Here is a 23,294-nt window from a genome sequence, read left to right on the forward strand (position 1 = left end):
TGTATTCTAGTTACGTGTTCGCTTCTAAGTGTGGGAAGTTTTTGCACTATTGTAGCGTACTTTGTAAGCCGCGAGCCTCTAGCGGGGCGCGTTGTTTTTGTCACGTAACTTTACTCTCTGTTAGCATACGTCCCACCCTACTTCCTCCTTATAGTCGTTCCGTTTGATATACGTTAGACTATTCGCCGTTAGTCTCTCCTTAACGTGGGTTTCTCAGACATGTCTCGAAGCCACCTTAAATGTGTGAACTGTTCGTTGTTCCGAGACCTCTGTCTAGTCTGTATTGTTTTCACACCAGACAGTGGCAGCACATCGACACCTGGCTAGCAGGCCGGGACAGGTTAGATCTATCACGGAGTTGGTGGGAGTTGAGGTGGAGAGAAGAGGAGGAGAGTTTGCCACCCAAGGTGCCGGCGTTGTCCGGATGTAGTACCAAAGGCAAGGCTTCGGCCAACCAAAAGCCCATGAGAAAGACGGCCAGAGCGGACAGTCCGTCCGGGTCGCAGAGAGCGGCACCCGTTGTGGTGCGGGCAAAGAGAGGGGCTCCGGAGAGCCAGGGTCCGGCGAGACCTCAGAAGGAGCCCGGAACAGAGGTTCCCCTCCGAACCAAGGAAGGCAAGGCTCAAGGCCAATAAAAAGCCCATTAGAAGTTCCGACCGGAACGGACGGAATGTCCGGGTCGAGGAGAGTGGTACCCGGCGTGGTACGCACACAGAGATAGGCTCCGGGAGCCCGAGTCCGGCGAGAGAGGCCGGAGGAGAGAGAGAGAGAGGAGAAAGAGATATTGCCCCCCAATGTCCCGGCACCGTCCGGATTCTATGAACAAGGGGGAAGGCAAGGGCAAGGCTCAAGGCCAATAAATAGCCCATTTGAAATTCCGACCGGAACGGACGGAATGTCCGGGTCGAGGAGAGTGGTACCCGGCGTGGTACGCACACAGAGATAGGCTCCGGGAGCCCGAGTCCGGCGAGAGAGGCCGGAGGAGGAGAGAGAGAGAGGAGAAAGAGATATTGCCCCCCAAGGTCCCGGCACCGTCCGGATTCTATGAACAAGGGGGAAGGCAAGGGCAAGGCTCAAGGCCAATAAATAGCCCATTTGAAATTCCGACCGGAACGGACAGAATGTCCGGGTCGAGGGGAGTGGTACCCGGCTAGGTACGCACACAGAGACTCCGGGGGCCCGGGTCCGACGAGACCGCGGGTCCGGCGAGACTTCACAGGGAGTGCGGAACCGAGGTTCCACTCCGGATCACAGGAGCCGGGAACCGATGATATCAACAACTGCTGGGCCCCCAGAACGGGGTAGTAAAGGCTAACGCCCAATCCGAAAAGAAAGCCGGCCCGAGCGAGGTTCCCACGGCAAACGGAGATATACTTATCCCCAGCCTCAAAGTAAATCCCGCTTCCAAGAGGGGGAAAAGTCTCTTTCATCAGGGGAGTGTTGCCCCCCGGAACTAGCAGCTTCAGCTGCGACAACAGGTTCGAATCAATTGCGGAAAAACACTGCAATCGCTACACCATTTATCACTACACATCCTAAATGTGTGTCTAACAAGACTGTACCAGCAGAAACCAGGACATGACATAGATTTCCTGGGCATTCATGGGTCATATTGTCCTCGCTAATTATACTTCTCTCTCATTATAATTTATCGCCATATGTCTAGGTTTGAAACCTTACTTGTGTTTTGTTGTTTAAAACGCTTGTGGAACCCCCTCCAGAGCATGTTAAAATGCGCAAAACTGAAGCGATTCTAGTACAGTCTCGTTACTTAGTACCTTGGCAAACTGCCAGGATGAGAACGTTCTCGAAACTTGGCAAAGTGCCAGGAAAACGAAGCCTTCTTAGAACCTTGGCAAAATGCCAAGAAAATGTACCCGCGCTGTATATTTGTTATGAGAGGAGGGGGCCAAGCAGTCACCTGGATTGACACGTGTAAGCTCAACGTTTGCTGCAACGAGCTGTCGACTACGTGAGCGATCCCATGGAATAAGCCTCTCTCTATTTTTTTGGGTGAATTACCAAGACAAACGCGTTAGTAAGTTGGAAAAGGGGTAGGATAAAACCCCAGCAAAGGTACAAGCGCTAACGCGCTCCGAGCATACAGTATGCGCTTCATGAATAATGTTCGATGTTCCGACATTTTAAGCACAGTTGCATTTCGTAGCACCTGATAGCCTAGTCGTGACTATGCGCTAGGTGGTTTCAATAGGAAGTTGGAAACTTCTACTGTACTACACTACGAAATTGACACGTCTCGGCATTTTGAGCATTTGAGGATTAACGGGTACGTTATCATAACATTTATTACGTGTTATTATGTTAAATGTGGTGTTGTAAAAACGTCGACATAACGTTTCTATGAGATATTAATGTTATATTAATGGCACTCGTTATTTACTTGCCCCTTCCATTTCCGGGCTCGTTCCTGGTTTTCCCAACTTTTGGGGGCTGGCCTTAGGCCTATTCTGTTACCTTGTAAGCCGCGGGCCTCTAGCCGAGGCACGGTGTTAAGGTAATATTGCATTGACTTTTCCACATGTATATTATATTATCTCTCCCTTGTTAGCTTCCCCCACCTCCCCCTTCTCCTATCTTTTCAGTCAAAAATAGTTTCTTTAACCAGGGGTTTTCAGTCATGTCTAGGAGCTAGCTGAAATGCCTTAATTGCTCCATGTTCCGGCCAGGGAGGGCCTGGGATGAGCACGATCTTTGCCCCAAGTGCCGTACGTGCACCAGGAGGGATCCTTGTTTGGTGTGCAGAGAGAGAAAAAGTGCCTCCCACGGTCCCGGCGACGTCCGGATTAGTTTTGACCAAGGGGAAAGGCAAAGAGAAGGGCAAGGCTCCGGCCAAGAGAAAAGTGCCCAGGAAAAAGTCCGGCATCGCCGGCCCCGAGAAGGCTTCCCAACCCGGGTTGCAAAGAAACAACCCAACGGAGAGGCAGGTGCCACGGGCACCGGAAAGCCCAGTCCGAACCCCTTCCGGGACGCACAGCAGAGAACCGGCGGCCGGAGGGTCGCTGACAAACCACAGCCGGCCCCGGAGCGGGGACCGAGAGCCACAACCAACACGATCTCCTGCTGGGATCCCAGACCGGGACAGCAGAGGAAGGAATACCTCACGTAAGCCAGCTAGACGGGAGCGCACCAGATCACGGTCCCGATCTCCCAGACGAGGCACTAGGAGGGGATGGTCACCAGCCTCAGACCAATCTTGTGACTCCTCCGACGATGGCTATAGAAGGGCTAAGAGGAGGTATCGGCCTCACAAACAACGCCACGAGGAAGAACCAGCGTGGCTGGCCCAACTAACAGGCCTTCTAAAACCGCTCCTGGAGAGAGAGCAACAGAGAGCCGGAGCGGAGACAGAAGCTGGGGGCCGGAGAACGGCAGCAACGACCGCTGCGGTCCCGGTACCACCACCGTCCTAGGAACCGGAGGCAGCCATTCTCGGAGAGCACACTCTGGACTGCAGAGCCTCTGTAAACCTCTCGGGTCTGGAGGACGAATCCGACGTTCTCCCGGAGTTCGAGGCCCTAGAGGAGGAGTTCTCAGGTAGCCTCGAGGAAGAAGAAACTCCCATGGCGGGAGGTACATTACCCCCCGGAACTCACGATGCGGGCGGCCGAAATCTTCCGGAAGCATCTGGGTTTCGAAGATACACCCGAAATGCCAGCCAAACCAACCAGGGTCTCAAAACTGACGGCTACAGGGGAGGTCACTAATCGACCAAGATCCACCATGCCAGTCGACGCCTCGTGCTATGATAGGTTCGAGGCGATCGCAGACAAGAAGAGATGGACCGCGTTTCCAGCCAAAGCGCAACGATCCATCAGGTTTCCAGACGATGCTTGGAAAACCCTCTTCAAATGCCCAGCCATCCCACACGAGGCTAGAGAAAAGCCGAGGTCCGAACAAGGCTCCTCATCCACACATATTTTCAGAAACCCTAACCAGAAGAAGTTACAGGAACTGCTAGTCGACGTAGACCTAGCCGCACGCTCCGGAATGAAGTTCACTTCCGTCCTCATGCTTAGCGCGGAGGTGCTTATGAGACACCACCAGCAACTCCCCCAGGACGACAATCACGTGTCCAGAAACGAGGCCGGGCAGCTATTGCTACTCCTGGGACCGCTCGTGAGGCTGGCGTTCGACCAGTTCGCTCGAGTCGCCACACGCTCAGTGAAGGCCAGAAGGGAAAACGTCGTTTCCTCCATCCACTGGCCATCCGTGGAGGCTAAGGAGAGGATGCTAGCCTTACCCTCCCTGGGAGATATCTTTTCGCTGGCAACTTCCAACAGAAACTGCAGGAAGAAGTTTCACGCAGAGAAACCCTGGCCAAATCTGAATTCCGCTCCTCAGAAAGATTCAGAGCAAGACCACACCGCTCAAGAGAATCCAGGCCAACCACCAGAGGAGGCAGAGGAACGTCCCCCAGAACACCCACAAGAGGAGCCCCACGGGGCAGGGGACGAGGAACGTCCAGTCGGCCACATCGTCCGTGGGGAACGAGAGGCTCACGCAGAGGCCTGACAACGACCCGACGGGACGGCGACCGCTCCTCCGCTAGACCGCCGTTCGCCGCCCGGCCCCTAGGGGTGCCCACCTCACCGCGGCAATTCCGCAGGTGGGGGGGGGAGACTATCACTTTTCACCCAGCAATGGGAAACTATGGGCGGGGACAAGTGGGTGTTGGAGACGATCACACAAGGGTACAGAAGAGTTCACCTCCTGCCCACCCTCCGGGATGGAGGAAGACTAACTCCAACACCCACGGACCCCGTCCAAGAAGCAGCACTAGAAGGGGAAATTTCAGCCCTGCTGGCAAAGCGGGCAATTGTAGAGGTATCGCGAGAGGCGGGACCCCTCTTCCGGTCCTCTCTTTTTCTAACACAAAAACGGGACGGACCCTGGCGCCCGATCTTAAACCTAAAACTCCTCAACAAAAATTACATAGAGCCAAAACGTTTCATGGAGACACTAAATCTAATCCTACCCCTACTCAGAAAGGGCATGTGGGCGGCAAGCGTAGACGCCTACTTACATATACCGATACATCGACACCATCAGCGGTACCTAGCCTTCCAATACGCCGGAAGGAAATTCACATTCAGGTCACATTCAGGTCACAAGAGTTTTCACAAGAGTGGCGGGAACGGTAATCTCCCACCTCAGAAAAAGAGGAGTGACGTTATACGCCTACCTCCACGACTGGCTCATAGTAGGAGAGTCGAAGTCCAACACGTCAGACAACATACAAAAGACGGTACGAACCCTTCAGGAACTGGGTTGGATAATCAACGAAACAAAATCACAGCTGGCACCAACACAGACGATCCAGTTCCTGGGGGCCATACTAGATTTCACTACAGGGATAGCCAGGCCCTCAGAACAAAGGATCGAGGCAGTCAAAACGACCACAGCCTAAATCATATCATCACAAGAGTCACCCAGAGGAACGTGGCTCCGAGCCCTGGGGCTGATGGCCAGTCTGGTCGACGTGGTGAGATTATGCAGACTACGCATGCGCCCGCTGCAACTCCACCTGCAAAAGACGGCCAACCTACAGACCCTGGACAAGACGGCGCCGATCCGCCGGTCGGAAGAAATCACACCTCATCTGCAATGGTGGCACGACACAGAAAACTGGGACCAAGGGGTCCCCTTCATCATCAACCTGCCACTAACATCGGTCACGACGGACGCCTCACTGACAGGGTGGGGAGCCCACTGGAACAACCTAACAGCTTGGGGACGTGGTCCTCAGTAGAAAAATCATGGCATATCAACTCACTAGAGATGTTGGCTGTCAAACGTGCCCTAGAGTCGTTCCACGGAAACCTACTAAACACAGCGACCACCGTCTTCACGGACAATACCACCGTGGTAGCATACATAAACAGGCAAGGACGCACCCACTCCGAGAGGCTATGTCAGCTGGCCTGGGAAGTCCTAATGACAGCCAGGGACTCCGGCATGACACTACGAGCATCCCATATCGCCGGCAAAACTAAATGTGATGGCCGATGCCCTGTCCAGAGGACAGATGGACCCCAACGAGTGGGCACTGTCTCAAGAAACATGCAACAGGATCTTCAAAGTCCTCGGCAGACCGATGGTGGACCTGTTTGCGACGGCGGAGAACGCCAAACTTCATATATTCTGCTCCAGGCAATTCCACCCCAGGGCGCACCACATCGACGCCATGTCCTTCCCATGGACGATCTGGAAGCCTACGCCTTCCCGCCGCTCTGCATGATCGGCCAGGTCAGGTCCTGAGAAAGATCCGTCACTCCAGGGGGAGAGTCATACTGGTAGCCCCATTCTGGCCCCGCAGACCATGGTTCGGGGAAATCCTACAACTTCTAATGGACACCTCAGCGATCCTACCGGACACGCCTCACCTGCTGTCCCAAAGACGGGGGACCCTCAACCAACCATCAAAGGGCTACAATTAGTTGCTTGGAAGTTGTCAGGACTTCCCTCCGACAGAGGGGCTTTTCGGAAGCGGCTGCCGCTGTGGCGGCTGACGCCAGGAGACCAACAACGGTTGCAACTTACGATTCCCGACTACGTAAGTTCGGGGAATGGTGCCACAACAGACAGGTACTGCCAGCCGAAACCTCTCTGGCACAAGTGGTAAACTTAGTCCACTCCCTCTTCGAGGAGGGCAAGCAATTGTCGACCATGAAAAACTACAGGTTGGCAATTACCGCTATACATCACGGCTTTGTAGATGGGTCCACCCCGGGCAGCAACAGGGACATTGCCCAGCTCATCAGGGGGATGGCACACAGGCGTCCTCGCATTAGACGACTCGCCCCCTCGTGGAGTCTATTAGCAGTGCTGCAGACACTCACCAAACCGCCGTACGAACCCTTGGCCTCAGCCTCGCTAGCAGCCCTTACTAAGAAAAGCCTGTTCCTGATCGCCCTCGCGTCAGCAAGAAGAAGGAGCTGTCTCCATGCTCTGTCTACTAAACATAACCATATCAGGTTCGAGAACCACGGGGTAAGAATGGTCCCCGATCCGTCCTTCATAGCCAAGAAGCAGGTCTTATCCTTCCTGCCGGGGGACATCTTTATCCCCGAAATAAAGACCCTCCCTCTCCTCAGTCGCAGAGGACAAACTGTGGTGCCCAGTCAGGGCTCTCAAATGGTACCTAAACAAGACCCAATACCTGAAAGGAACAACCACGGCCTTGGTTCATATTAACCCAGAGCACCTTATTCAACGGCGTCTAAAGGACACCATTTCTCGGTGGCTGACAGAGATCATCCGCCCTTCGCAGTCGGCACAACTACACCGAGAGCCCACGACATCAGGGGAGTAGCGGCCTCGACAGCTCTCTTTGCTGGAGTCTCAGTTGAGGACATCCTTAAGGCTGTAGCTTGGCGGACACCAACGACGCTCGTCACCTGTTACCTCTCAGACTCTTTACAGGCTGAGGCGGCATTTTGTAGCGCGGTGATGCGAGGTCCGGCGGGTACTAGGTCCCACCCCTCGGGCCTCCCACCATCGGGCAGTGCCACTCGGTGCTAAGGTTGTGGGGAGACAGGTAAGCGAGGAGCGAAGTAAATACTCCAAAACTTACTGGTTTGGATATTTACGAGTGACGAGCTTACCTGTCTCCATTCCCGCCTCCCTCCCCCGAGGAGGGTGGAACACAGCCGGACGGAGGAGCGGTCGCACTGACTTGACAAAACACCTTCCAGCACAAGCCAAGAGACCTGAGGAAAGGAGGTGCCACTACCAAACGAGTCCTCGTGCGATCACCTATTATTATCGGTGAGTTCATGGTAATGTAATGTAGTATGTAGTTATATCCCCATCATATTACTTTAAACATTTGCTTCCATGCCTCTTTGTCATAAGAGTAACTATTTACTTCCTGTTCATGACTTATTCACCCTACACCCACATCATATTCGTAGAAGCCCCCTTTGTCTTAATTCCAAGAACTATTCATGCTGACCCACAGATGACAACCTGTTGCATCTCATGTGTATTACAAATAAGGTTAGTCATAGTCATCTCTATGTGCCTTAGTAATTATAAGTAAGACCAAGTGTTTCTGTCACAGAGAGGTTATCGCCCCCTCACATGAAGTTGCAATGACTTAAATACTGTAGTATTTTAATATGTAAAAGACTAAGATCCCAGACTTCAGAGAGTGTACTTCAGATACACTCCAGCAACAAAACTCATATTCTATACAATTATATCTATGTCTGGAGTTTCTCTTTATCTGTTGTTCATTGTACCTATTTAATAACGGAGCCCAAACTAATTGAGCCGGAGCACACCCCAACGTAACAGTAAAGATTGTTTTATCTTGACCGGTAGTAACTTGTAGTAACCGGTAGTAACTCTCAGTAACTTGTGGTAACTTGGAGCCACTATGAGTTACTGGGGAAATAGTGTCTTAAAAGCCTTTTATATTTATATGGAGTAACGTTAACATACATTTCATTATTTGGTTGTCACTATAATTACCTGTCTCCTCACCACAGCGACACTACGGTGTTCAGGGCGTTGGGTCTAACTTTTAGAGTACCTTCTGCTATCTTAGGCCTCTTTGTTAGAGCTAAGGGGTACAGACGTGGACGGGGTCGTAGAGGGTAGTCTCCCTCCCCACAGGGCGGGGAGTACTCCCCCTCCCGTCGGAAGCTTCAGAAATTCGATGTTAGACTAGGAGTCGAGGGGTTGCCCTCCCCTTCTTGTCGGGGAGGACTACTACTCGACTCCAAGGCTGAGACCACTTTGGAGGGGCTTTGGTCTCATGAGAAGGAAGGGCGGTGACCCATGAAGCCGGGTAACAGAGGGCGCACAGTGTTAAAAGGTTACCAGGACATTCTAGGCGCGGTAGAATGAGTGTGCTAAGGTTGTTGGGAGACAGGTAAGCTCGTCACTCGTAAATATCCAAACCTGTAAGTTTTGGAGTATATTGATTAATGCATGTATGCTTATACATATCAGGTTAAGGTTAAAACCAAAATTTCACTTCCTCAGTGATTATATTTATTCAGATTAACAGGAACTTTGTACCTCTATGAAAAACAGTAGGCATCATTTACTTACTAAGGGCTACACTAAGTTCAATCAACTTCCACTTCTTGAAATATGGTGTTTACAAGGTTTTCAGACTTTGACCTGTGTTGACCTCCATGAAAAAAATATGGATAATCTATTCACTAAGGGCTACCTACTCACATACCGACTTTTAAGTTCAATCAACTGGTGCAGTGGCTCATACCATGTCTATTTTTGTGATAATTTGTTTACAGAATATACTATATTATGAATGAAATAATTTATAATTTTATCAAATTGAAAGTTAGATCGAAAAGAATAGTTACAAATCTTAAACCCTTTTCATGTCCACTATAAAAATTTCTTTAAGTCTATTTACTATTGGTGTACCATTTACAGTGACCTGAATCCAGGCCAACAATGTGTAAAATAGTCTGTGCTATATTTAAAAGCAATGCTGTAATTTTTACTGTGCGTTACTCACGATCACAGGATTAACGCGATTTTACCGTCTTCCACCATACAATTCGTCCCTTGTTTCGCGGACTAACGAATATGCATATTAGGCCTATTTTGTTTTACGCGTAGTGACATCTGTTTTTGAAACATCTATAGCCTAGGCCTAGACCCTTAAAATTGTTCTACATCATTTAGAACGGCAATTAAATATTATTTGTTTTCTGTAACCATGAAACTAGGAGACGGCTTGAAAGGTTTATTAGTGATCAAAACTTCAGTTGCAAATCAGTGGAATGAATGATTTGGACAGTGATATATAGCCTATTTATTATTTTATCATTCGTCAGTACGCGAAAAAGGGGACGAATTATTGCGTTCATCCGCCGGTAATTTTACCGTGCGTTACTCACGAATACAGGATTAACAGCGATCAATTGACCTTAATGTAGCAATATGATATAGTAATTTTTACTTAGTATGAACGTAAGGGAAAGCCCCTTTCTATGAATATATAAGGGACTTACCACTTATAATGATTATCTTCGCACTGTACGGACCTCTCCCTTTCCATTTCACTTTGCAAATTGAATTTTCATTTGCGTTTTTCTTGTCCACGACTGAAGACAAGGGTTCAGTGCTAACCTGTTTGTCTGCAACCAAATTCACAACGCATTTCATACTCATTGGCTTTTTAAGTTGCTTTTCAGTCTGCTAACTGGCCATTTTTCTCCAGATAGATCTAATAATTGTTTGACATTCATGTTGAGCTTAACGAATTTCACAGTTCCGTATAAAATTGGAAGAAAAACCGAGGCTAGGCTCAAGTCAACTGTTGTTGTTTTGATCCGTGATTGTGTGAAGCAACATAAAGCTGAATCGGCTAGGCCTTTGTTAAGACTGTACTCGTAGGCCCCTGGATAACTTTGATGAATGATGGAACTGTTTATTTCCAACACAAAAGATAAGCACATTTTAAACAAGAATTCAATACATAGCCTATAAATATAATCAAATAATCATGGTATTAATTATTTCAATGAAAACTAGCAAAGATCTAATGTGTGGAAAAGGAGAAAAACTGAAGTGCAATACATAAAATCCTGTGTTGAAAGCACCGTTGGTTATAGCAATTCTTCGGTTAATATCTTCTTCTTCAAGCTTCCAACATATTTGCACTTCTTTCTCTTGCTGGTAAACGACTTACGGACTGAACCACGTATAATGCAAGTGGTATAATGCAATCGGTAGGCTTATAGTATAGGCTACTACAACATGACCGAACAGTTGAAATTCGAAAAATGCACTCAACTAAATCATTGGAAATAATGAATCTTTACCGCTTTAAACACTAGATCCGTTGACAAAAACAATAAACCTTGATACTTGAGTGAACACGACAGGAGGTGTTCACCAAAATGAACAAAAAACGAGAAAATTTCCGAAGATGATGCCGACAACACGCCACTGATGTCTTCCGATATCTATAATACTGTAATTATCTTGGAAAGTGTATAAGTTTTACCGCCGAACTTGATAGTCCTTGTAAATGTGAACTTTACAAAATTTCGTGGGTAAAACAGGACAGGTGTAAATAATTTAAATAAATTTATGGAGAAAATCTTGGTTTTGGTTTTTTTTTTTGGTATCGTTTTTCTCGGCTTTAGAAGACCAGACAAAAAAAAAAAAAAAGGAATAAACGTACCAGGCACGCCGTCTGCGGTTTTGTCCGCTTCGGTACGGTCGGTCATTATGCATATATGCATACATGCGATGGACACATTACCATTCAACCAATTTACCGTTCAAACAACGTTAAATAATATACTGTGCGCATGTCGCGATATGCTAGAGACAGATGACTGTTGTCTCTGAAAATGTACATTTTACAGCCGAGATTGATAAAGCCCCGAGTGTAGTTCCTTTTGATTGTGAACCTTAACAATTCAACAACGAAAAATATATATATTTGCTTTGTGTTTCTAGCGCAAAGAACAGGGTACTTTTTTAAAATAAAGAAATTGGGGGTTGTTCTTTTCTTGGCTTGAGAAGACGAGACAAAATTAAAATTTAATGCACAAACGTACGTAAATAGTATATTCTACTGTGCGCACATCGCGCGATATGTACAGACCTTGCGTACCTTGTCCTTGGACTTTTAGAGTAAGTACTCACGACGTTACTTGTATGCTCTAAGAAAATTCCGGGACTTTTGTCGATCAATTTTGAGTCTACAATGCCTTCTAAATAAAGAGACAAGCAACCCGTTGAAATGTATGCCACGAACCACACGGTGGCGACTAAGCTCATCTCAGTTAGACCATTTAGACAATGGGGATGAGATGCCTTACGTTAGGCCCAATATTACTAGTGACAGTGTTGCCGTTAGCCCAGCTAGTACTAGTTCAACGACTTGTCTGAATACTGCTAACGTTGGTGCCACTCAACTCCCAACACAAGGAATCGATGAAGGAAATGGAGCTGAAAGGTTGGTAAAATGACTTTTTTAATTCAGTTACGATGAAACTGGATATTTTCCCACCATGAACAAAAAGGTATACAGCCTGTGGTATTGGTAAGGCTATAGGCTGCCAACAGCAAGCCTAGGCCTAGTACTTTTTAGTAGGCCGTGGCTATTCTTACGACTAGTCGTAACAATTATTTATAAACTATTCTTACGACATCGGCGAATTCAAGCGCAGTAAAGTAAATAAAGCAACTGCGCATGTAGTAGGGGTAACCCTAACCCTAAACACTAACCTGACCCTAACCGGAAATTATTGTTACTCCTAGTCGTAAAAATAGTACTCCTAGTCGTAAAAATAGCCATGTTAAAACTGCGCATGCGTACTTAGAATTTATTCTTACGACTAGTCGTAAGAATAGCAACTTTGTTTTTAGTAGGGTAATAATTGTGAAAAGGCCTAGGCCTATATCTATTACTATATCTGCTGCGGTCCATACCTAGGCTTAGCCCTATAACCTAGTCAAGCAAAATTACATGGGCAGGGTATACAATTAAGCTTCTTTAAAGTTAGGACCATGGAACTGCCAAAATTAATGCCCTTAAAGTTAAAATGCATAGCTGGAGGTGAAAACAATTTTCTTTTTTTCAAAGTGGCTATTCTTACGACGAGTCGTAAGAATAACATCCGATTACGCATGCGCAATTGCTATTTTTACAACCAGGAGTAACAATTATTTCCTGTTAGGGTAAGGTTTAGGGTTAGATGGACCCCTAATACACGCGCAGTTGCTTAATTTACTTTACTGCGCATGAATTGGCTGATGTCGTAAGAATAGTGTATAGATAATTGTTACGACTAGCAGATTCAAACTGACCAGAAACATGATGCAAAACGCTCATGACCATACTGGTGACTGTGTGACGTCATTGTGCGGAGTGTACCGCAATCACAATGGACTTTCCATGTATTTCTCGTAAGACAGTGAACCTTTTCTTAACTTCACTCTTCCAATTAACATTTAGCTCCAATTAGAGAAACAACTGGTTGTTAGAATTGTTCACAAATACAGTATTTGAACGAACTAAAGGATGTTAAAAAACCACCAGCTATGCATTTGAATCAATTAAATAAATTGGAACTGGAACAAATGTACCCTCAAACTTTGACTAATGTAGCCCACACTGGAAAGTATGTATGTTACGCCGAATATCTACGGCGTGAAATAATACCTTTTAACGCCAATCAAATGGCGTGATTTTCCTAGAAAAACAAGCTGGCGTGGTTTAGCATGGCGTTATATATTAGCATATAAAAGTTGGCATAATTCCTCAATTGCAGACAACTTTGAACACCCGCCTCTGGCAGAATAGGCTAGTGTAACGTTACTGTGAGTGTGTCTAGGCTACTGTAAGCTATAGACTGAGCATAACATCGAGATTTAAATAACTGGCGAAAAAATAATTCGGGGGAGCAAATACAAACTTTCCACTATGGACTGTTGCCTAAGCTACGATAAGTACTACGATAAGTACCGATAAGTAACAGTAATATCACTGTATGTTGTTATACATACCTGGATTCTGGTGGCTAGCCCTCTAGAACTTGGATCAAGATATTATTAAACCAAATGCAGCACTAGGCTTTTGCTGATCTCTACTTTGCAAACTGCCCTAGATTTTTGCACACTCACTTAGGTATTAGGCTGCAATTAAGGTATGCTGAACTGACATTTATTCCAGCAATTCCCCAATTTCCATGCATGTAATATAAATTTGGGTGGTTCTACGTGAGACAATCAGAAAATTAAATTGTAAAACTATTTTTCCTAATTTTTCCTTTCAATTTGTATGTACCTTTTATTGTCACACAAATTGTTTAATGTAATGTTGTAAGCTATACATGGTTACTTTTAAAACTGGGAAGGCTGACCTACAGGACAATCTTTGATCTCGCTGCACTTGCTTAAGAAAAAAATAGTAAATTTAATGAATCATGCACCTTCCATAAAGTCAAACTGTAGTACAATAGTTTTTTTTTTAGAGAGTGTGTTTCTAAAGTTGTTGTTTTTTTGTTATATTTCTTCATTACTTAATTAATTTGCTCCCAAGTTTGGAAGAGGAATTAGAAGATCCCATTGAAATGAATACTCCAGAAGAAGATGTCTGGTAGGATGATCTAGACGATGATTGCAGGTGGTGTATGATTGTCAAGAATCTGCGTCAAATGAAGAAAATGCTTCTAGTGGAAAGAGCTCTGACAGTTCTCAAAAGTTGTTTTCTGGATGTCCTCTCTCCATAAGGGAAAGTTTGGTACTCATTTTGCTCTTCAGCATGAGGCATAATCTTACTGGAGAATGCCTTGCAGACCTGCATAAATCTTAATTATGCAATTCCCAACTTGTGTACTTCAAGTTTGTATCTTTTTAGGAAACATTTTGCTGATCTCAAATCGCCAATTCTTTTTCATAAATTTTGCAGTTTCTGTTGCAACCCATTAAGTGAATGTGTTGTGACTTGCCCAGATCGCAAGAAAGTGATAAAAGAAGATAATGTGTCTTTTTTATAGAATGCCCTATTGTGTCCCAGTTGCAAGCATTGTTTATAACAATTGGCTTTTATGATGATCTCCAGCACAGATTTACACGGTGAAAGCAATGTCAGCAAAATATTGAAGACATTTATGATGGTTCTGGATATGCCAGACATTTCGGACCTGATGGGCTATTAAATAATAAAAACAACATTTCTTTCAAATCCTCAAAATTGTGTTTATGGCCAATCTGTTTTTCAATTGATGAACTGCCATATAGCAAACGCATGCAAAAAGAAAATCTTGTCTTTGGTGGTCTGTGGTATGGGGAAAGCAAGCCTCTTTTCCATCTTTTTTTAAAGCTTTCTTTTGAAACATTTGAACACTAACTAAGGGAATTGAAGTTCAACTTCCAGATAATGAAAAGATAACTGTTAGAGGAATGCTGTTATGTGACACGTGTGATTTACCCGCCAAATATGCTGTTCTAAACATCAACCAATTCAACGGAAAGTTTGGTTGCCATAAATGCTTAAAAAGGGGACAGTCTGTGGAAACTGTGGGAGGACATACATGGGTCTATTTATATGATATTGAAAACCCATCCTCAGACAGAACCCATACTCAATGTTGTACAGATGGTACAGTACTAATGCTACTTTTAACAGGCAAACCACGAAGTGGTGTAAAAGGTCCTTCTTGGCTTTATATGTGTAAGGGCATTGACATTGTCAAAGGTACAGGAATAGACTACATGCATTGCGCATTACTCGGTATTGTAAGGAAACTTCTTCACTTGTGGTTTGATACAACCTATTCAAAGGAAGGGTATTCATTATCCACAAACAGAAGTTGATCAAAGACTAAGGAAAATTAAACCAACCTCATATATCAGAAGGACTCCATGAACAGTAAAAGAGAATCTTAAATATTGGAAGGCTAATGAATGTCGAGCTTGGCAATTTTTTTTATTCCGTGCCTGTTTTACTTGGACTCATGGAACCTTTTTTTTAGCATTACTGTTTATTTGTTGAAGCTATTTTATTTTGAATTCTTCATCAACTTCCAAGCTTGCATTAAAAAAGAGTCAATTGTTGATTGAAGTGCTATATGGTGCACAACACATGAGTGCTAACCTTCACCAAATTTTACATCTGCCTAAGTGTGTTCATGAACTGGGTCCTCTGTGGGTCTTTTCTTGCTTCAAATATGACGATTTCAATGGTCAAATGATCCAAATGTTCCATGGCACTAAGTCTCCACAGGTTCAGATTTGTTCTACCATTGCAAGCTGCTAAATTTGCCATCAATGATTCAGAGTTTCCAAGCAAACATATGTCATCCAGCCAAGAAATTTTTTAGCAAACTTCAAAGCAAGCATGTTGAATATGGTGCTCATATTTTGGATCAATGTAATTTATTAGGTTTTACAACAAATTTTGTGAAATGTTGATTCAGAGCAAGTATTAAACCAATGTTGTGACAAAAAAACAATTCAACAATTGTTTACTCTGGGCTAAATAACGTGAAAGCTTTTGGACGGGTTGAATATTTTCTGAAGTGCTGCTGTTGTGATATGCAGTTACAATGTCATTCATTTTGCCAGCCAACATTTGTGGCAGTTGTTTTTTGCCTTCCAGTGTTACCATGTATATTTCTTGTTGATGAGTTTCAAATGATGAAGTTGGTCATATTTCCCATGTCTCATCAACTACTCATTCCATTGATATAATTGAGATCACTTCTATTCATTCAGTTGCAGTGTTTATGCCAGTTGCTGCTGATGAAGGGAAAGCATTTGTTGCAGTGCCACCAAATATTAAGGAAAGTGACTAAAACAACATTTGGTTTTGATGACTTTGTTACCTATGCAATCATGAGAGCAGGGAGGTGTTACTTTAGAAGGAGATACAACCAGTCACTAAGATCTAAATGAATGGCCACTCCAGATTTGAGCACCTCTTTTCAGAAATGGCAAAACCTTGCACAATAGAAGTTTAGAGAACAATATTTGATCCAGGACTTGTTGCCGACAAGGTCACAGCTATCTCTACTATCAACATTAATATGGCTGTTACGGTAACAGTAATTAAATTTCGCACAGTTTCGCATAATAAGTCAACGACGTTAATTCCTCTCATGATATTTTGAACAACCTCTGATAGGTGATTATCGCATTGCCTAACGTTGATAATCTCAAATTTCAATTTGGCTACTGACGGCTGGTAGCAGCTTAGTAGTTCAGGTTCCAGCTTCCCGACATCATGAAAATCGGTATTGTATGGTTGGCATACCCCTCTTGAGTTTCTATTGAAGTATTAGTAGCGTAACAAAAACAGGATTACTGTCAGCAACAAGTTGGATTTAAAGGAAGTCTTGTGTGATTATGGAAATATATGATATTATTCACGTCACCTATTTCAGTCTAAATGGTATGAAATATACAGTCTCACTCTTGATTAAAATCATCTCACATTAAAGGGTCTTCACTTCTGTGTCAGCCTCAAGTAAATAATCACCCAATCCATTAATATTGATCAAGTTGGGGTTTAAATGACATATATGCAGTCCCCTTAATCTCTTAACCAATAACCACAAAGGTGAAGTTCTGCCCTTTGCCATAAATGTTGTTGGTTCCAAGTGCATGAATTATGTTGACATATATTCCTCCTTTGTTCTTCTTCCTTTTCCCCCTCCCTGCAACCATTCTCTTGAAACTTTATTCAATCTGGAGTAAATTAATAATAAGACTCATCCATGTACTCTGGTCTGTAGAACTTGCAGAGTTTTGGTGACTCTATATTGTTCGGTGAATTCTGGGTTACCTTGAAAACACTGTTACTTGAAAAGTGCAGCTACTGTAGGAGGATGATGCCTGGTATATTAATATACCTCTCTATAAAAGTTGTCGCGATACCCACGGTCGTTGGTCAACAGAGGTCAAAGTCTGGAACTCTTCAAAAACGGATAACTCAAGAAATACATAATGCATGAACTTGATACTAAAAATTATTAAAGATAAAAGATCGCTTTAAGTTGAAATCTAAACCCTCGTAAACATATCTCGAAGTACGTCATGACTGAGCTTCATATCTTGAGAAAAGAAATCAGAATTGAACTGGATGGAGGTAAAAGTTGATTCATTTGAAATCAATAAACGTAATCTAGGAAGAACACTTTTTACAGGATATAACAACAATGCTTGCTGATTAGCAGTTTGTGGTTTATATTAGTATTGGGTGAATCCATGCCAAATCATTAACAGATTTTTTGACCGATTCCACGTCAGCCCTCTCAGATTTGGCTGAAACTGATATGGTGTGTTGCCACATGCCTCAAAGGCAGATATTGGGCAACAAAATGTTGAAAACATCATATGACATCCCATACACTTTCTGCATTCTCTCAGTAAGTTATGTACAGTACAGCCTGTTTTTCATTCTGTGCAGAACTTGTGTGTGTTTTCAATGAGCAAGTTCCATGCTTAAGTGTTGTGAACAAATTTCTATAGTCTCAGCAAGTTTCATGCTAAAGTGTTGTCAACAAATTTCTAAGTATGATATGCATTGCATGTTGTTGTATAGTAGATTTGTGTGAAAATTCCAGTTTCTGTCTTAAATCTTGCTTAAAAAAATTTCACACTTCATTTTCATACCAAGCATGAAATTGGTTGAAATTAGGCTGAAATAAGCATGTTTCAAGCATGAAAGGAAGAATTGAGCTTGTTTCATGCTAAAAAAGGGCATTCCAGTCTTAATTCAGTATTAAATTTCCAGCAGGGATGTAACATTTAGTGAATGGTAACAATATGCAAATATATAAAGATGTTTCATTTCAATAATTGTCTATATGTTAGTCATAGGTAGTATATTAGGTGCAGCTGTTGTGGAAAATTTTCAATTTATATTTGGAATGATCCCATGCACATGATCTGCATGCTATTTGGCATGGAACTATCAGTAAGCAAGGATTTAAATAATACATGTCATAATCTTATATAATTTATTTAAGTGTTGTTGCACAAGATCATTTAAATTAGCTACATGTGTTAAGGGAACATAGCCAAATCTAGTCTGGGCCAGGCGGAGCCACAACTGCACAATGACCCCTTTACACTCTGTGCACACACCGTAAAATGAGCTTCCTAACCCTGCAGAAGTCCTATGCAGAATGGGAGGAGCTTAAAGATATGCATGAGTAACTCCGAGGCAACTTGGACGATCCTGGTCTCAGCGTTGCTACTTTCTTTTGTTCTGCAGACAATACACTTTATCGTGGCAAAGTGTGCCGATCTTTTCTAAAGTTTATCTTTGCTGAAACGGTTACCTTTACAGTGTTTAAACACAGACTACAGAATAAGAAAATTGTTGTTTTGTGTCATTTCGATCTTCTTATCATGTTATTTTCATGTTCACATGTAAATTATACTGAACCCGAACGAACTTCCATCCCAGTCGTACTTACAAAGATAACAAAAAGGAAAGAAGGAAAAGAGAATATACGCCTACATTTGCAACATCGACCTTACGATACTTTACTACCACGTTTGTATGCAAATTCCATTTGTTTTATTAACATTTTCTTAAACAAAATTCGTTCAAAAATGCCACACTGTGCTCTGGGACCGGTTTTGCGATAGTTACGTGTCAGCTACCTCAAGACAAATGTAAGAGTTTATACAGTACTTCAACGGAAATACGCAATAGACTTTACTGTATGTGAGACTCAGTACTAATTTTCCATAGATATTTATCGGCGAGGCAGTGTTGCTGGTCGCCTTATTTGATTGGACAATAATATTCCCGATATACTTGGGCTATGTGTGTGAAGAATTAGAAATTTTTAATGACTTTTTTATTGAACAACTTTGAGATGCATCCTATTTGTAACAAATATACAGAAGTAAAATCTAGGCCACTTAGATAAAGTTATCGTGCAGTTGGTAAACGTTGTGCGTAACTTAAGAATTTACTAACATGACCACGTACAAACACAGTACGACAGGTAAAAGGCTATGACAAATAAGAAGAGAAAGGAAAGAAAGAAGTAATATTAAAAGCAACGGATACATGTAGAACTTTCTGGTTAACTTTCAATAACGTTATAAAACATGACATATCTTTAGAGAGAAAAAAACGAACTGGTGTAAGAATAAACCTTACTATAACAAATGACTGATTAACGTCCAACTATTTTCAGAAAGGTGAATGTTCCATCAAGCTCTTTGCAAGTCCCAGAGAGTTAGCAGAGTTGAAAAGAAATAATAAAAAAGTCACTTCTAAACGGCATCCTGTCGAACATGGTGCACAACTCTCCTGAATTCTTAGTTAATGGCGTCTCTCATTCTCGAAAAATTCGCCGCTTTGGTTGAGTTGGGAATTCTAGTTCGACCTGACCTAGGATGGCCATGATGCGATCTCGGTCCAAACATTTTTTTACGGTCATCCCTATCGCCGATATCACTGATCCTCCGCTGAAGTTACTTTCGGCCAGCTCCTCCTCTGAAAATATACATTTCATTAGTTCCCTCAGGAAACTCGTACCTTTATTCGAATCGTCAAACATTCGACGGTAAATTTCTTTTCTACCAAACCAAATGCCGGTTGGATCCTCTTCCCGTTGTTATTGAGATTTCTCTGCTGTTCCTGGGTTTTCTCTCGAGCGGCGACCCTGCCTTTCATCAAATTTTGAGTTTCGCGTGCAGTGTCATGACTTTGGGTAATAGCTTCAAGTACGGCCTGGAATTGTTGGGTATTATTTGTATTTATATTTGTATATTTGTATTTGTATTTTGAAGTTCTTGATTATTCTTTCTCAGTTCTTTCAGTTATGTTGCCATTGATGCCACAGTTTCTTCCAGCATGACGATTTTGTCTTGGAGCTCTTTCACATGAGGAGACCTATGTTCTTCCTGTTGAACTTTCTCTGCAATAACTCTGGTATGCTAGAGGCATATCGTCTTCCGAATCAGGCTCACTTTCGTTGGCTTTTCTTAAAACTGCCGGTTGACGTTGGCTGGAACTCTGCTTGCGTTTAATTTTCGCCATTAGATTGTTCAAAAGCGTTGCCTTGTAAACTCGGCCAGTTGACCTCCATTTAGCTTTAACAACAGTTCCAGACAGAATATCCTTTGAACGATCACCTATTTAGTCCGTCAATTTGACAAATGTAAGCTTGCCGACGTCCCTTTCTGGTTCTAGCCAACGGACTCCAATTTTAGCCATGGTAAACCTGTCTCAGTTTAGGATACTACGAGTTAGGAGGAATATTTTGAAGCAACTTGTCTGACGACGAAGCCATCCAATGTAGTATTAACCTACAGTAGATAGGATATTTCTTGTTAAGCAGTGGGTTTCAAGCACGCTACCGTACTCGATTATTTCTTATCTATTTAGAAATATATCCCAGCAATGATAGATAAAAGTCTCACAAGTTTACAACGCGTTAAGAATTAGTTTAGTCTTGCATTATGATCGACTTAAAAATAAATTGACCGCACAAATCAGTATGCTCAAATAATGTGTCTCAAACCCTTGTTAATATGAAATCAATTAAACTACCGCGCCAATCATTGACCAAAGTCAGGCGGGCAATCGCAATGAAAGGGGCTTGGTACTACAATAACAGGACCGACACTATTGTTTCCGCGATAATTACAATGATTACCCACCAATCTAAAGCCATCACTTGTAAGTTCTACATCTATATATCAACACCTTCTCGGCCTTTTGGCTAAGATCATGTGTAGTATCTGTTCCCTTTCGAGGGGAATGGTGATACACACCCGACGATGATCACACAGTCACAGTCCCGATGCAAGGGGACTGGGGCTGAGAGCGGATCAGTCGTTTGGTAGTTTGGTTTTCGTGCCCAGGTTCTTTCCTGGGTGACTTTCTTAAAAAGTATATGAACACCTTGAAATGGATTTCTTCGTCAATGAAAATTCATGCGACTCTATATTTGACACTTCGCTAGATGTTTTCAGTATTTCGCAAGGTGATACAGCAGAAGCTTCCGTAAAAGTGCCTGTTAACATACCGTCGCCGCAGAAATGGAAATCTCGAAACAAGGAGCCCCGAATCGGAGCCGGCAGAAAACCTCTTGCAGAAAAGTTTCCCCAGTTGGTTCCGACAATAGACAATTTTATTCGACAAAACGGATTTGCCGCAGACAAACGTCGCCGCTCCAAAGTTGTTTCATTGCAGCAAACAGCTCAGTTCGTTTCAGGAACTATTCATGGCTTAGAAAGCCCATAAAAGTACAGTCCACAGACTAACAGAACCACCGAACAAAAAATTCAAGGCTTCGGAACGGTACCAAGGGAAGGTACATGCAAAGGTACCAAGGAAGAGGATGATGGTCGAAAGGAAGAACCTGATGCCCAGTATAATGCAGAACGAGTCAAGTATAGAGTTCAACTTCCTATCAAGTATGCTGGTTCATGCTGTCTACTTTCATGTGACACAATGAACAAAGTGCTTTTTACGTGACCCGTCATACGGGATACAAAACGTCACGGCCAAACGGCACTACCAAACCATCCCATTCTTACAAACGAACCTCAGGTCAAGCGAGCCAAAAAAGTACATACGCTCACCGACCTGCAGAGACAAAACGCCCAACCCCCCACTGAAATATTAAAAAACTACAGAAGGACGACCAGCACGCAGCGAAACAAAACAGCCATCCCCAGCACACCACCGTCCAAAAAAGGCAGCCCTGGATAAACGGCGAAAATCGCCTTCAACCTGAAGGCGAATGTCAGACTTCACCGCCTCCAGGACAAAGTTAATGTAGGGACTCTAGCTGTGAGTCGTTATCACCAAAATGAAAAGTTTATTCCAGTGGACGATAACCCGAACCTCCCGGACCACGATTTTCCAATTGTTTTTGGAGAAGGACCCTGCAAGCGCCATGACACACCAAGATAAGTTGGGACGCGAACAGTATTTTTTCCTCCCAGAAGTGGAAAGACATTTGTTGTGAACAGAGTTCAAAAGTACTACTCACTTACAATCCAGACTCATGTGAACGACTTGGTACCATTGCTTATGCGGAAGGTCAGCGAAGGGAAGACCGTGACCATCTTAATTGTTGATGGGGGTCCTGATTGGAACCCACGTTCTTGCGCTGTTTTGTTTTACTTTGCACGGCTGTTTAAATACTGTAATTTGGACTTACTCTGTTTCACATCATATGCCCGGGTCAAAGTGCGTAGAACCCTATTGAACATTTATGGGCACCGTTTTCAAAGAAGTTAACGAGCGTCATTTTGCCTAATCATTTGGATGGTGAACTACCCCTTCCAAACAGAGATATCCGCTCAGGAAAGGACCGCCAAGGATCAGGACGTTCTAGATTTGACCATGGGCACCCGGAACGGTTATTGGAATGGCCATAAGTTTAATGGACACATGGTGAACAGTTATAAACAGTTATGCCGTGAGGAAGATTCCCCTACTCTGACTATAGTCATGGAGTGGCTGAACTTTTGAAACAGCATACAAAGATTGAAACCAATCAAAAAATCCTGGATGAGCTGAAGTTCGCTCTGGAACACGGTGACCGAAGGAACGGCGAATTCACCATAATGAAGTGTGACAGAGAGGCATGCACACATTGATGAAGCTGCACACATCCTGAACGAAATCCGGAAACACAGGGGGATGCCATCACCATCGGAGAGTTCGTCACATCCAGGGCACTTTAAAACCAATATCGAGGCCATGGAATCGGCGTTCGCCCTTCCTAACGCTGGCATGCAGCGTTTTGATTGTCGCAATTTAGGACGCTGTAGTCGATGTCGCT

At 43.8% G+C, this 23,294-nt stretch overlaps 1 protein-coding gene and 1 pseudogene across 1 annotated transcript; both read left to right on the forward strand.

Moving 5' to 3' along the window:
• The first annotated feature begins 4,671 nt into the window (after positions 1–4,671).
• Positions 4,672–6,279, forward strand: LOC139984593 (uncharacterized). The gene has a single exon (XM_071998540.1). The coding sequence runs from the start codon at positions 4,672–4,674 to the stop codon at positions 6,277–6,279; it is 1,608 nt and encodes a 535-aa protein (XP_071854641.1).
• Positions 6,280–21,198: 14,919 nt separating this feature from the next.
• On the forward strand, positions 21,199–21,275 carry LOC139957843 (U2 spliceosomal RNA; annotated as a pseudogene).
• Positions 21,276–23,294: the final 2,019 nt, after the last annotated feature.

Source organism: Apostichopus japonicus, chromosome 17 (assembly GCF_037975245.1).
Source record: "Apostichopus japonicus isolate 1M-3 chromosome 17, ASM3797524v1, whole genome shotgun sequence".
NCBI classification, from domain to species: domain Eukaryota; kingdom Metazoa; phylum Echinodermata; class Holothuroidea; order Aspidochirotida; family Stichopodidae; genus Apostichopus; species Apostichopus japonicus.

Coding starts and splice junctions, on each gene's coding strand:
- LOC139984593 (XM_071998540.1), top strand. CDS start 4,672: ATGGGCGGGGACAAGTGGGTGTTGGAGACGATCACACAAGGGTACAGA.